The 15754-nt window shown below is 41.3% G+C and overlaps 1 protein-coding gene across 1 annotated transcript; it reads right to left on the reverse strand.

The window, feature by feature from the left end:
- Positions 1–1076: 1076 nt before the first annotated feature.
- On the reverse strand, positions 1077–14862 carry LOC117821010 (heme transporter hrg1-A-like). Its single transcript, XM_034695000.1, has 3 exons — positions 14398–14862; positions 5292–5459; positions 1077–2238 (listed from the first exon to the last, which is right to left on the reverse strand). The coding sequence occupies exons 1-3, from the start codon at positions 14525–14527 to the stop codon at positions 2102–2104; spliced, it is 435 nt and encodes a 144-aa protein (XP_034550891.1). The 5' UTR covers positions 14528–14862; the 3' UTR covers positions 1077–2101.
- Positions 14863–15754: the final 892 nt, after the last annotated feature.

Consider the following 15754-nt stretch of genomic DNA (forward strand, 5'->3'; position numbering starts at 1 on the left):
CTGACCCACTTGACCCGGGATTAGTATGAAGAAGAATGTTTGGCACCTTCATCTGCCTCTGTGACACTCTGATGTTAGATAAAAAGTCACACTGCATATGAAAAAAATGGTTAATTATAGCTTCTTCTTATTTTGCATGTGTCAGTCCTTCAGGAAGTAGAAAGAAAGCAAAGTCACAGGGGAAGAGGAACTGTAAAAAACACATTTTTTGCTATAATAATAATAATGCATTTTATTTATAGGCACCTTTCTCAACACTCAAAGTCACCTTACAACATTAAAACAGAGTTTAAATAACAAACAGTGAATAAAACACAATTTAAAAAGTGAATGGACAGAGGAGTTGTGCTCAGATGGAGTAAGCCAGTTTAATCAGATGAGTTTTGAGTTTGGATTTAAAATGTGGGAGTGTGTCAGTATCACGGAGATCAGGTGGGAAAGAGTTCCAGAGTTCCAGGTAACAAGGCGAGCAGGGGGGACAGTGATGTGGATGGAGGAGGAGGAGGAGGATCTGAGGGTGCGGACGGGTGTGGCAGCATGGAGGAGGTCAGAGAGATATGGAGGGGTGAGGTTGTGTATGGATTTGAAGGTGAGGAGAAGTATTCTGTAGTTGATCCGGTGTGTGATGGGGAGCCAGTGGAGCTGTTGCAGGATGGGTGTGATGTGGTTATAGAAGAGGAACAGTTATTACCACCTGACTGTGTGTGTGTGTGTGTGTGTGTGTGAGTCTATATGTCGGTGAAGGTGTATGGTGGACAACTGTAAACATGTCAGAGTGGGTGTAAGGGACACCCACTACCTGTGAGATCAAATTAACATAACTGTGAATGAACACAGGATCTATGAAATGAAATTTGATTTCTTTGTTTTGTTTTTGTCTTTTGCTTGTTTGTTGTGTTTTTATTTTAATTTGATTTTGTATTCTTTGGAATCAAGATGACTAATTATTTGAATCACAGGGTGCTCTGATGTATTTGGACCTGTACACTCAATACAATAAAATGATATAAAGAAAGTTATTACCACCTGACTTTCTATCTTCTGATCGCTCTACAGAAACACACGGCTGCACAGAACATGTTTAAAAACATATTTATTAATGTGATACTCAGACACTCTTATACAAACACACACTCCTCTTCATTCAATCAGGTGATACATGTGAATACACAATGCTGCATCTTCATTTTTGACATAATAATGAACAGAAATGTACATTTACAGGTGAATTGGCTAAATAATCTCAATAAGCAACAACTCAAGTGTCATAAATGATCCATATGAGGACAATATAACATAAAGCAACATGCATGCACATTAGTGGCATCACTACTAGATGAATTTCAAACTCTTGTGTGTTTTATGTCACACAGATTAAAAAACTTTACAAAAATCACTCATTGTGTTATTAAAATGCCCGTTCATGGTGAAGAACCTGGTGCTTTGGAGCGGCACATGAAAAGCATACGTGAGCTGCTACACCCTGACAATAAAATACTGTTTTTTGACTATAGGTACCTCTCTCTGTGATTCACAGGTTTCATCACATGATCACCTGTGCAACTCGTGGGTGGTAACAAGGTCTACTTCATGAAACTGTAGAAGGAATATAATAAGTAGATGTAAGTTTGGATGTTCAGCATAAAGCTAAGCATGGTTATGTTGCACTGTTTGGACGATGGCACCCTCCAGTGGCCACAACATGAAACTGCAGCTGATAATTACCACTGAGGAGTGTGTTGTAATGCAGGAGTTCCCTTCACTGAGTCATGGTTAATAAGGATTTTGTTTGTCATGTGAAAACTGCATATGCATGACTAAGCAGGTAAATATTAAATCAAACAGGGGTCATATAAAACAGAACTGTGTGTGTTGGCACAGTCATCAACAAACCCTATACGTACACACACACACGCACACACACAAAAGTGAGGTTTGGGAGAGGTTTGGCCAAGGACCAGGGTGCTCATCCACGACATGAAGTATTTTAAAATCTCCTTTGATTCCTCTTAAAATGTCCATCATCACTTCTTGCTGGGAAGCCAGCCCAGCAAGTTACCCCAGAGTCCATGTACGTACAATATGCAGGACTGATGTGTTCTTAAAAGTCACTGAGGATGCTGATATCTGCAAACTCCTTGCGATAGCGGTGAGCGCTCAGAGAGAGCAGGAAAGACCACTTGAGGCTCATGAAGCTCCACACACAGGACAGGTAGAGGCTGGTGGGGTCGGTGAGGGCTGTGGGAGGGATACACACAGACTATTATTCAGTACCTTTATATTCAGGGATAAGCATGACAAAGATATAGCAAATGGAAACACAAAGCTGGCAGTAGTAGCTGATTTTTTACATTTATTTTAGCCTCTGTGTATGTCAAAAATGTTAGCCTAATCAAACCAAAATTAGGATAGAAATCCCCCCCCCCCCACAGACTGAAGTGTTTGAATGACAATGCAATAAAAGTTGCATTTGTTACAATGTTAGAATGTCATTTAGCAGACGCTTTTATCCAAAGCGACGTACATACAAGAACAAGAACAACACAAGCAAAGATCTAGACAAGAGGAAACAAGATCAGTAAGAGGAACAAAGTGCTTCAAGTCCATTTGGGTGCAGGTACTGCCAAGCAGTGTAAAGGCAATGCACAAAAGTAAATAAGGAACATCTACAATGAAGCAACCAAACCACTTAAGACCTTCAATTATCATCATCAACAATTAACATCACCACAATAATGACCAAAGTACCAAGTGCTGGGTCACTCAAGACCTGAACACAGATTCCCAGAGTAGAGCAGGACAGTGTGAGTCAACTGTAGCTGGAAGACATGATCTGCCACTGGGGACAACAGTGGAGAACAGTCTAGCTAAGTGCATAGTGCTTCCTAAAGAGCTGGGTCTTTAGCTGTCTTCTGAAAGTAGAGAGGGACTCTGCAGATCGAATGGAGTTGGACAATTCATTCCACCATTTAGGAACAACAGAAGAGAAGAGTCCAGCTAGTGATTTTGATTTTGAGGCCTTGTGTGCTGGAAGCACTAGGCGCTTTTCAGAGGCTGAGCGTAGCGGGCGAGGAGGGCAGTAGACCTGAATGAGGGGTTCCAGGTAAACTGGAGCGGTTTTGGTTCCTGCTTTGTAAGTCATGATTAGAGTTTTGTATCTGATGCGAGCTGCAACTGGAAGCCAGTGTAGCGAAATGAGCAGGGGAGTGACATGAGCTGTCTCAGGCTGATTGAAGACCAGACGTGCTGCTGCTGCGTTCTGGATCATCTGCAGAGGTTTAACTGTGAATGCAGGGAGGCCTGCCAGTAGAGAGTTGCAGTAGTCAATGCGTGACATTACAAGAGCCTGAACCAGGAGCTGTGTTGCGTGTTCTGTCAGGTAGGGTCTGATCCTCTTGATGTTATAGAGGGAAAAACGGCAGGACCGAGCAATCGAGGCAACATGAACCTTGAAGGTTAGCTGGTCATCGATCATGACACCCAGATTTCGGGCAGACTTAGTGGGCAAGCAATAACACTTCACTTAACCAGAAATAGGATTCTGGGAAACGTAGGTTATTAGCACATGATAAACACAAAAACAATCCAGCTGAGATGCGGTGGGGAGACAAAATTCCAGAGGTACCTTCCAAATTAGATCATTTGTGTGTGTGTGTGTGTGTGTGTGTGTGTGTGTGTGTGTGTGTGTGTGTGTGTGTGTGTGTGTGTGTGTGTGTGTGTGTGTGTGTGTGTCTAAAGTTCTGAATACTTTGCTGAGGACTGATGGAACACTGAGTGAAATATAACATTCAGCTGATAGCTGGAAAAGTTGTGAAATACCAAAAACCACCCAGAGGAACATCTATTAACTAACCGGGTTAGACTTTTCCAGTAAGGCTGAGTCAGAGGTAAAAGATGAGAAGAGCTTGAGGCAGATAGTTCAACAATTTGAGAACGATGTTTGTCAGTGAAAAATGTAAAATAATTTAGGGATTTCATCATCTTTAGTACATATTATCATTAAAATACTAATCTGGGGAAATCTCTGTAAACAAAGGAGGAGCAAAATAACCCAATACTAGATGGCTGGGATCCTCAGGCCCTCAGGCAGCACTGCCTCAAAAACAGACCTGGCTCTATATTGTTTGTATGTGGTTCTCTCTATGCTGGACCCAGCCGATCCTGCCTGCTCTGCGCTGCGCTACTGTCCCAACACGCGTTCTATAGACCAGAGCGCGAGCCCTCAGATGGAGCAAACACACTGCGCAGCCGTAACGTGGCGCACACGCATCCTGTTGACTCCTCGGGTAAAACTCTGCCTGTTTACGTCTCACTCGCTCGACAGCAGCAATATGGCTGCCGCCGCCGATTGGCCTCAAAACAGCGCTTCAGAAACAGATGGGTGACGTCACGGATACTACGTCCATATTTTATACAGTCTATGGTTTCACATCATGAAAATGAAAATAATAATAATAATACCTAAGTTTTATATAGCGCTTTTAAATAACTCAAAGACGCTTTACAAGAGAGACAATAAATAAATAAATACAATAAAGACTTATAAGACAAGCAGACGACAAGGGAATAATGAATGTGTGGGGAATGCCTGTTTTAAAAGGTAAGTTTTTAACTGTTTCTTAAATGAATGAAGTGAGTCAGAAGCACGGATGTGTGGGGGGAGAGAGTTCCAGAGGGTGGGGGCGGCTATGGCAAAGGCCCGGTCCCCCAAGGTACGGTGCTTGGATTTAGTAATGGGAGTGAGGAGGTTGGAGTCAGAGGATCGGAGGCGGCGGGAGGGGTGGTAGTACTGGAGAAGGTCAGTGAGGTATGGGGGGGGCCAGGTTATTGAGGGATTTGTACGTGGTGAGCAGGATCTTGAAATGGACGCGCTGTTTTACGGGGAGCCAGTGGAGCTGTTGAAGGACAGGGGTGATGTGGTCTCTGGAGCGGGAGTGGGTGAGTAGCCGGGCAGCAGAGTTCTGTACGTATTGTAGTTTTTGTAGATGGGAGGAGGGAAGACCATACAGGAGGCTGTTACAGTAGTCGAGTCGTGAGGAAAATATGGCAAAGGGGACCCTGAACCCCACTGCTGTTACGTTCTGAAATTGTTTGGATTATGTCACTGTTTGAGATTGGGTTCTCATGCTTTGCTCCCATGTATGCTGTCAAAGCACTTTGTAAACCCTTGTTTTAAAAGGTTTTGAGTATCGACTTTAAATCATCACATTCTGTTATTACTATGTTTTACACAGCATCCCAACTTTTTTGTGAACAAGCCTTTGATTTGGCAGCCTTGTAGAATAACTTACACTCCTTGTTGTGGATGGCCACAGACAGAAAAGTGATGAAGGCGACCACAGCCACGACAGAGAAGAAAACCCCAATAAAGAGGAAGAACTTGAGGCCTTTCAGCCAGGTCCTCCAGTAGTCCTGCAGGTACATGGTGTGGGTGATCAGAGTCCACAGTGCCAGCACACCTGAGGGTAAAAAATAAACCAAATGTTAGCTTTCAGAAATGTACTTCCAAGGGATGATGCACAGAATGATTGTTTCCACATCAAAGCTAGCTAACTTTTACATCTTTGTCAATACCATGTTAGTGAGGCATTGTTATGCATTTATAGAAACAGCTTGAACGCTCTGTAGATTTCAAAAATGATTCCGGTTTTCACAATAGATGTTATGACAGCTTGTGAAGCTATTCTGAGACACTGGAAGAAAACAAAAGCTCCAGGACTAAAAGAATGATGCATTGTGGGAAACAGTGACTTATGGACGTACACTTAGCAGAATACACAACCATCAGGAGAAAGGGGGTCTCCCTGTGATCGGTCCTGGAAGCTCCTGTACAGACTCCCAGAGATACAGTATGTGCGTGGCATGTTTACTCAGTTAAGTTGTGTACTTTATCAGAGGCACAATAACATATGTGTGCCATGTAACACACCTTGCATAAGCTAATGAAAGATACATCCATAAATAAGGCATTCATAAGCTAAGTAGGTTTCTCTGAATGCACTTAAAGGGAAAAGCATCCATAAACACTCTCTGCTTAACATCTATAACAAGAAGGCTTTGAATGTCTCATATGTGGAGGACAACTTACTCATAAGAAGAAGCTGCTTCAGATTTGCAAACTTAAAGGGATATTTCAGTTTTGTTGAAGTGGGGTCGTATGAGTTACAGTACACTATTGCTCCTGTTAGTCACAATGAGTGCCGGTGAGCTCTTCCCCTTTAATGAGAAAATTCCCAGAGGACCTGCAGGTAAGCTAGGCTACAATTCTCTGCAGACGGGGCCTCCTATTTCATGTAATTTCACTAAAGTTGAGAAAATATGTTCCATGAACTCATCACGGTGCAAATGCATGAACCAGTAGAACAAATTGGAGCTCTTCAGTTTGCCGTCAGAAACCCTCTTTGTTTTGTTTTGGCACTATTTTCAGACGCACCTCGCAGACCGGTGTTCTTCCGCTGCATGAGCACGGATACACGCCGATCAGCTGTTTGGATCAACAAGCACGTAGCATTTTTAGCAGTAAACACTTTTAGGAACAAAAACTGCAGAAATGAGTGATTCTGACAGCGACGATGACATGCCGTTTACTGTGGACACAAGAGGATCCCTCTATGAACCAGAGTTTACAGAGGAAGAACTCCAGATGCAGACCCAACGTACCAACGAAGAAGAAGAGAGGGGATAAAGTTCTGTGCTAACGAGTGAGCAGGAGAGATCCCACGTTACCTGGTGGTGCCGGTGTGTAAACTGTGAGCCCATGCCAACGAACCCAGAGAGCTTCTGCTGTCAGGAGAGGGACTTAGTGACAACAATACTTCAGGACCTTTCTGAATCAGAGGAGACCAGCGGCTCACATACGGCTCCAGTCTGCATCACTCATCATCCAGAGTTCCCTGCCTTACAGGAGGTTTGCTTGTTTGAACAGCCGGGATAAAGACAGGTACGTCCCATCTTTTAAATGTACAGAAAAGTGAGTTTAATTCACTCTAAAGACCGAGACCGCTACTTGATCCTGCTACGTGCTTGTTGATCCAAACAGCTGATCGGCGTGTATCCGTGCTCATGCAGCGGAAGAACACCGGTCTGTGAGGTGCGTCTGAAAATAGTCCCAAAACAAAGACTGACGGCAAACTGAAGAGCTCCAATTTGTTCTACTGGTTCATGCATTTGCACCGTGATGAGTTCATGGACCATATTTTCTCAACTTTAGTGAAATCACATGAAATAGGAGGCCCCGTCTGCAGAGAATTGTAGCCTAGCTTACCTGCCGGTCCTCTGGGAATTTTCTCATTAAAGGGGAAGAGCTCACCGGCACTCATTGTGGCTAACAGGAGCAATAGTGTACTGTAACTCATACGACCCCACTTCAAAAAAACTGTAATATCCCTTTAAGTGTTGATGGCCATGACCTGAAGTGGCAGGCCCATCATGACACAGCACGATGGAAACTGCTGAGTCAGTGAATCACACTTCTTTTTAAATGGTTCCTTCTTGTTTTGCAGCTGCTATGTTGACACTTTTCAACTTCTGACAGTGAGACCAACTTTCCACAAACTACCCAAAACCCTGACTGAGTCTAACCTGCTAACAGAGGAGCAGAAAAGGAGTACTTTTAGTTTCAGTGTTTCCTGTGCTGGTTTTGTTTGCATTGTTCTGTCAATACTGGAGAGGGAACACCACAACCTGCTTGTACGTCATTATTTCCCTCAGTTGTTTTAAAGGTGACATATCACGCTTTTTTCATCAACATATATTGGTCTAAGAGGTCCCCAAAACATGTCTTTAAAGTTTATGCTCAAAAAAACACTTTGAAATCAGATTTTGGTCTGCCTGAAAAACCCTCTTCTTCAGTCCTCCTCAGAACAGTCTGTTTTCCCTCTGACCACGCCCCCTCAGGAAGTGGATGTGCCTCGGCTCTCCAGCACGTTGATCTTAATGTTTACATGTTGGCTGAATATACACGGCTGCTCACAGACCCGCGTTACTTCAACCCTCTGAATCTGATCCAGAATCTGATCCTGACGGAGAGGCGCCTGCAGCAGGACCTTTCTGAACCATTGGTCACAGATTTAGTGTTTCTTGGTGTTTTATTTATCAGCATGTCGACGTGTGTCTTGGTGCACAGCGACGAACATGTAGCTATGTAGCTATGCTAACTAGCGCTAGCACTTATCCATGATAAATAAAAGTCTTCCACTAGATCTTCAAATCTGCAGACGTGGGGAGTAAAACTGACCTCTGTGTTTATTAAGACAGCCTACAACTAGCATGCCTCCCTCCTAAGCTCCTTGTTAGCACACATGTGTGCAGGTAATGAAAAACGGAGGAGGGGTTGAGTTGTATTTTATACAGTCTATGGGCTGAACAAGCTCCGAGCTCTGACTTCCTGTTACAGACTGGATGGCGTTGTGACGTATGAAAAACACTGAAAACTGAAACGGCTGGTTTCAGCACACATTTACAGAAAGGTGGAGAAATCAGAACAGGGGCAGAATGGATTCTTTTCATTCTCGGGGGGTTTGTAGACAGGGACACATATTTCAGGTAGAGAACCATTAAAAAGTCAAGTTTGCATGATATGTGACTCTTAACATTAACATTGCTTGTATTTTTTTGGAAAGGTAGAAACCACTATCTAACATGAAGAAGACCTAAGGGATTTCTTCAATCCCAGTACTTTTATATAATGGTGCCAGTTTGTCAGTGAATGCAGTCAACGTCAGGTATCCAGGTCCTCTTCTTCATCCTGTAAAAATGATTACAAAGCTACTTTATGACCACTTTTCTTTTTCAGGGTATAGTTCAACCTTTGGTATTATGTGTTCAACAACCAATAACATTGATTACTGTATATAATGAGGACATGCAAGTGCAGAGTTTATGAATCAGCAAGTTTCAAACGGCTCAAAGGTCTCCTCCAAGGTAACAACACTTAGCATACCGTATTGCATAACTGTGCATAAAGCAACCCTTCCCTTTCTTTGCAGGACTAAATCACATTTAATGGGTAACATCTGAAGGTTGGATAACTTATTATCACAGCAACATGCACTACATATCAGAGTCCTTCTTTTTCCTGTGTGCGTTTTGTGTCTGCTTTGCTTTGTATTCATTTTTAGGAAGAGTCAGCTTGCAGAGAGATTAAATGATTAACCAAATGACAGAAATGAAAGTACAATTTATGTTATTCTCAAATGACTCATTAGCAAGTAAAATAAAACAGAAGCACTTTTAAATTCCTTTTAAATTGTGTTAGTTTACCTTTAAAGCCTGAAGTGACTTGCCCAATGCACTAGCCTGCGATCAGGTAATGATTATTATGATATTTCTGTATGATCTTGTTTTTTCTAACATGTTGTAAAGTTGTTTTGTGGCATCAGCCACAGAATACTGTTTCTACTGTTAGTCTTCACAGAACCAACTTTGTCCTAGTCTGGGCAAACTCAAGACCGACCTTTTTAGTCTGGCTTTTAAACAAGTTTTATTTTTATTCTGAACAGTTTTATCTATTTATTTATTTCAAATTTAGTCACTTTTATTCTACTTTATTTATTTATTTATTTACTTATTTATTTATTTGAAGTCTCGCATCTTATTTTCTTTTAATGGTTTAATATTTTAGTCTTTTATTATCTTAGAAATGTATTTTACTTTGGTGATTTTAATTTCCTGTTTTGAGTTTTAACATCTTATTTTACCTCCAGTGTTTCCTCATTAAGATAACATGAGAGCGTTTCCTCAGTTTGTTCAGCAAATTATTCAGATTTTTTTTAATTGTTTTTATTACTTTTGTTGCATATTGTATTGTTAACCTTAGGATTGTGGGGTGGGTTTGGGGTCGGGGCTGAGATCTTTTTCTTAATTTAAGTGATTGTTTTTGGCCCCAAACACCTCAGAGAGACCTTTTCTAATAATATAAGTACCTTAGACGGCATCAGTCTGGCATCCAGCACCTCGGCTAGGAATCTAGGAGTCCTATTTGATCAAGATTTATCCTTCAACTCCCAAATTCAACAAATCTCAAGGTCAGCCTATTTTCACTTGCGCAATATTTCTAAAATTAGACACTTCCTATCTCAGAGCGACGCAGAAAAACTAGTCCATGCATTTGTTACCTCCAGGTTAGATTACTGTAACTCCCTCTTATCAGGCTGCCCCAATAAGTCTCTAAAGATTCTTCAGCTAGTTCAAAACGCTGCAGCTCGAGTATTGACTAGAACTAGGAAGAGGGAGCACATTTCTCCAGTGTTACCTTCTCTTCACTGACTCCCAATAAAATCTAGAATAGAATTTAAAATCCTTCTTTTAACCTACAAAGCCCTTAAAAATCAGACACCCTCGTATCTTAAAGAGCTCATAGTGCCCTATTACCCCTCTAGAACTCTACGCTCCCAACATGCAGGCTTGCTAGTTGTACCTAAAATCTCTAAAAGTAGTATGGGAGGTAGAACCTTCAGTTATCAGGCCCCTCTCCTTTGGAATCATCTACCAGTCAGGGTCCGGGAGGCAGACACCCTCTCCACTTTTAAGAGTAGGCTTCAAACTTTCCTTTTTGACAAAGCTTATAGTTAGAGCTGGATCAGGCTTGGACCAGCTTTTGTTATGCTGCTATAGGCCTAGACTGCCGGGGGAACTGGCGCACTGACACACTGGGATCCTAGCTCACCCCCTTCCCCCCAACCCCCTCATCACTTATTTTAACTCTGCCTGTCCCATTAAAGTTACTAACCATAGACCTTTCTGGAGTCCCTGAGCTCCCTTGTCTCGTAGATTCCTCTGAGCTGCCGTAGACATCCTCCTGCTGCAGACGATCTGGACTCCAGCTGATACGGACGTACTGGACTTCAGCGTCTACGACTCGTCTCATCACTATCACCTCTCTCTCTTACTCCCCTCTATCTGTCTTTCCAGACCCAACTCGGTCGAGGCATGATGGCTGTCTAACATGAGTCTGGTCCTGCTGGAGGTTTCTGCCTGTTAAAGGAAGTTTTTCCTCACCACTGTAACTAGCTAAATACTGCGATGTGCAATGCTCATGATGGATTAAGGTGGGGTCAGACTGAGTCTTACCCTGTCTTGAAGTTGGGTCTCTGTTCATAATTTGACATAGAGTGGTCTAGACCTCCTATGTTTGTAAAAGCGTCTTGAGATAACGTTTGTTGTGATTTGGCGCTATACAAATAAAGGTTGATTGATTGAACCATGATCTATGAGAATTAAAGAACACCAATGGACTAAATCTTGATTTAAATAGTCAGTAATGGAGTTAAAAATTAGATTTAAAAAAATGTGTATTGTGATTTTTTGGGAGTTCTGACACTTTCGGATAATTGGGTCAAATTAACACAGGAACATTATTGCTGTTCCAGAGAAACAAACATAACAGGAGGGTTAGAATGAATGTTTTAAGTGTTTATAAGGTAAAGGTGTCTTTTCCCCCTCTAATGCTATAATTAACCCTAACAACATTTTATTCTGGGGGTCATGTTGGGTCAAAAATGAACCCTTGAACACAGCAGGATGTTTCACTGAATCAATGTAATCAAAGAATATATCAAGGATTAAAGGACTGATGTCTCAGCAGGATGCAGAAAAACTCATCCATGCATTTATCTTTACAGACTAGACTACTGTAACGGGGTCTTTACAGGACTCCCTAAAAAGTCCATCAGACGCCTGCAGCTCATACAGAATGCTGCTGCTCGAGGACCAAAACAGTAGACCACATCACTCCAGTTCTTAGATCTCTACACTGGCTTCCTGTCTGTCAGAGAATAGACTTTAAAATCCTGCTGATGGTTTATAAAGCACTGAATGGTTTAGGCTGATCTGCTACTACTTTATGAACCACCTGGACCTCTGAGGTCCTCAGGTACTGGTCTGCTTTCAGTCCCTAGAGTCAGAACTAAACATGGTGAAGCAGCGTTTAGTCATTATGCACCACATATCTGGAACACACTCCCTGAAAGCTGCAGGTCTGCTCCAACTCTCACCTCTTTTAAATCAAAGACTAAGACTTTTTTTATTTAACACTGCCTTCCTATCTTAGCTCATTTTAACTCACTTTAAATTAAAATTTTAATGTCATTTTTAATACATTTCTAATTCTCTTTTCTGTTTTATTATATTAGTCATTTTAATTGTGTTCTTTTATGCTTGTCTGAATGTCTCCAATGCTTTTAATGTTTTAATGTAAAGCACATTGAGTTGCCCTTGAGTATGAAATGTGCCTTGCCTTGATTTAAATGGTCAGTAATGGAGTTAAAAATTAGATTTAAAAAAAAATGTGTATTGTGATTTTTTGGGGGTTCTGACATTTTGGATAATTGAATATGCCCTGGGTCAAATTAACACAGGAACATTATTGCTGTTCCAGAGAAACAAACATAACAGGAGGGTTAGAATGTGTGTTTTTAGTGTTTATAAGGTAAAGGTGTCTTTTCCCCCTCTAATGCTTTAATTAACCCTAACAACAATTTATTCTGGGGGTCATGTTGGGTCAAAAATGACCCCTTGAACACAGCAGGATGTTTCACTGAATCAGTGATTGGTTAACACTGTTGTTGAGTTAGTGTTTTTGGTCCTTTAAAAACTAGTTTGAACCATAGACTATAAATAAAAATGGACAGCGTTGCTCCACTTCTTTTTTTATATTCTATCCTCTATTTTTTATTTTATATTTATATCTGTATTTATATTTAGGGCTTTCCAATGTACATTAAAAAAAGTTTTAACATGAATTTGAATGAGAAATGAGTGAGTTATCCTCATTGAACCATGATCTGTGAGAATTAAAGAACACCAATGGACTAAATCTTGATTTAAATGGTCAGTAATGGAGTTAAAAATTAGATTTAAAATCAATGTGTATTGGGATTTTTTGGGATGATTGAATATGCCCTGGGTCAAATTAACACAGGAACATTATTGCTGTTCAAGAGAAACAAAGATAACAGGAGGGTTAGAATACATGTTTTAAGTGTTTATAAGGTAAAGGTGTCTTTTCCCCCTCTAATGCTATAATTAACCCTAACAACATTTTATTCTGGGGGTCATGTTGGGTCAAAAATTAACCCTTGAACACAGCAGGATGTTTCACTGAATCAATATAATCAATGAATATATCAAGGGTTAAAGGACTCATGTCTCAGCAGGATGCAGAAAAACTCATCCATGCATTTATCTTTACAGACTAGACTACTGTAACGGGGTCTTTACAGGACTCCCTAAAAAGTCCATCAGACGGCTGCAGCTCATACAGAATGCTGCTGCTCGAGGACCAAAAAAGTAGACCACATCACTCCAGTTCTTAGATCTCTACACTGGCTTCCTGTCTGTCAGAGAATAGACTTTAAAATCCTGCTGATGGTTTATAAAGCACTGAATGGTTTAGGCTGATCTGCTGCTACTTTATGAACCACCTGGACCTCTGAGGTCATCAGGTACTGGTCTGCTTTCAGTCCCTAGAGTCAGAAGGAAACATGGTGAAGCAGCGTTTAGTCATTATGCACCACATATCTGGAACACACTCCCTGAAAGCTGCAGGTCTGCTCCAACTCTCACCTCTTTTAAATCAGAGACTAAGACTTTTTTATTTAACACTGCCTTCCTATCTTAGCTCATTTTAACTCACTTTAACCTCATTTTATTTTTAATATATTTCTAATTTTCTTTTCTATTTTATTATATTTGTCATTTTAATTATGACCTTTTATGCCTGTCTGAATGTTTCCAATGCTTTTAATCTTTTAATGTAAAGCACATTGAGTTGCCCTTGTGTATGAAATGTGCCTTGCCTTGATTTAAATGGTCAAGGTGTCTTTTCCCCCTCTAATGCTATAATAAACCCTAACAACAATTTATTCTGGGGGTCATGTTGGGTCAAAAATGACCCCTTTTTCTGGGGGGGGTTCTGACACTTTTGGATAATTGAATATGCCCTGGGTCAAATTAACACAGGAACATTATTGCTGTTCCAGAGAAATAAACATAACAGGAGGGTTAGAATGTGTGTTTTAGTGTTTATAAGGTAAAGGTGCCTTTTCCCCCTCTAATGCTATAATTAACCCTAACAACAATTTATTCTGGGGGTCATGTTGGGTCAAAAATGACCCCTTGAACACAGCAGGATGTTTCACTGAATCAGTGATTGGTTAACACTGTTGTTGAGTTAGTGTTTTGGTCCTTTAAAAACTAGTTTGAACTGACTCTGTCTGACTGAAGTCTAAAGAGGTCACGGGTGTAGAGTCAAACTTTTGAATGCCAGCACGTAGGGTACACGTCCTTTATCTCTCTCTCACACACACACACACACACACACACACACACACACACACACACACACACACACACATTAAATGCAGCTGTGACAGATAGATACCATATTGTTTACTTTACCTGACAGCCCTCCCATGGCTCCAGTCCACGGCTGCTTGAACACGATGTTCCACGTCAGGAAAGCAGAAAACCCCATCAGCATCCCGAACGAGGCGTAGCCGATACTAATGTAGGTTTTATTAACAGCCATGGTCACAAGAACTCAAAGGTGTAAGGAAATCAGGGGGACACGAGCTCGACAGGACAAGAAGCGCGAGCGTGTTGGTGGTGAGCGAGCGCGAGACAGCAGCGAGCTGCTAATTTCAAAACAACAGCATCCGGTTACTCTTCAAGCAAGAGAGGAGGACAGAGCGTCAAACTGTGGACCTCTGAGGAATGATAGCTGTCCCGCACACACAGGGGGGAGTGTGGAACATGACAAAGCGTTCCTAGAGTCTTCTGTTAAGGTTTTTTTTTCTCAAGCTGCAAAACACATCGCCTCACTCAACGTCATCTGACACTAACCAAAGAAAGCCCGTTTAGTACTGCCCACTTTACTGCACAGCGCCCCCTAGAGGAGCAAACAAGGGAACAGACCTTTTTATTTACAGTCTATGGCAGGGGTGTCAAACTCATTTCAGCTCAGGGGCCACATACAGCTGGAGTTGATCTCGAAGGGGCCAGACCAGTAAAATCATAACATAATAACCTTTAGGTTTTAGTGCAAAAAATGATTCATGAAAAATTGGATCATGAAGTGAATTTCAGAATCAGAATCAGAATCAGCTTTATTCGCCAGGTATGCTTGAACACACAAGGAATTTGACTTTAGTAAACTGTGCTCTCTTTGTACAAGGCATAAGAATAGGAATAAGAATAAGAACTACAATAAAAAATAAAATAAAAATATAATAACAATAACCTTAGCTATAAATACAAAGAAACAACAAATAGGCTTGACTAATATGTACAGGCTAAAATAATATGATAAAGTGCAGTGGTGAGTTGCAGAGGTAGTTTAACATTATAAAATAGTAGTTAAATAATAATCCATCAGATTATGCAAACTGTAAAGTCCCAGAGCGCCGTTCACGTGTGCTCCATCAGCACTATGAATGAATATTAAAATATTATTGAAAAATTGCAAAATTTTCACTTTGCAAAGACATCCAAGGGGCCGGATTGGAACCTCTGGAGGGCCGGTTTTGGCCCGCGGGCCGTATGTTTGACATCCCTGGACTATGGAACAGAGCCCTAGAGTTCTAGAGAGGTAATAGGGTACTATGAGGTCTTTAAGATACGAGGGTGCCTGATTTTTAAGGGCCCGCCTTAATCCATCATGAGCATTGCACATCGCAGTATTTAGCTAGTTACAGTGGTGAGGAAAAACTTCCTTTTAACAGGCAGAAACCTCGAGCAGAACCAGACTCATGTTAGA

Source organism: Notolabrus celidotus, chromosome 1, assembly GCF_009762535.1.
Source record: "Notolabrus celidotus isolate fNotCel1 chromosome 1, fNotCel1.pri, whole genome shotgun sequence".
Taxonomy (NCBI): domain Eukaryota; kingdom Metazoa; phylum Chordata; class Actinopteri; order Labriformes; family Labridae; genus Notolabrus; species Notolabrus celidotus.

What these genes read in the sequence shown, in the direction of transcription:
- LOC117821010 (XM_034695000.1), bottom strand. Translation starts at nt 14,527, where the DNA reads ATGGCTGTTAATAAAACCTACATTAGTATCGGCTACGCCTCGTTCGGG. An exon ending in AGCCATGGGAGGGCTGTCAG is followed by an intron (nt 5,460 to 14,397) that starts GTAAAGTAAACA and finishes TTTTACCCTCAG; the next exon opens with GTGTGCTGGCACTGTGGACT. An exon ending in GGCCATCCACAACAAGGAGT is followed by an intron (nt 2,239 to 5,291) that starts GTAAGTTATTCT and finishes TCCCTCCCACAG; the next exon opens with CCCTCACCGACCCCACCAGC.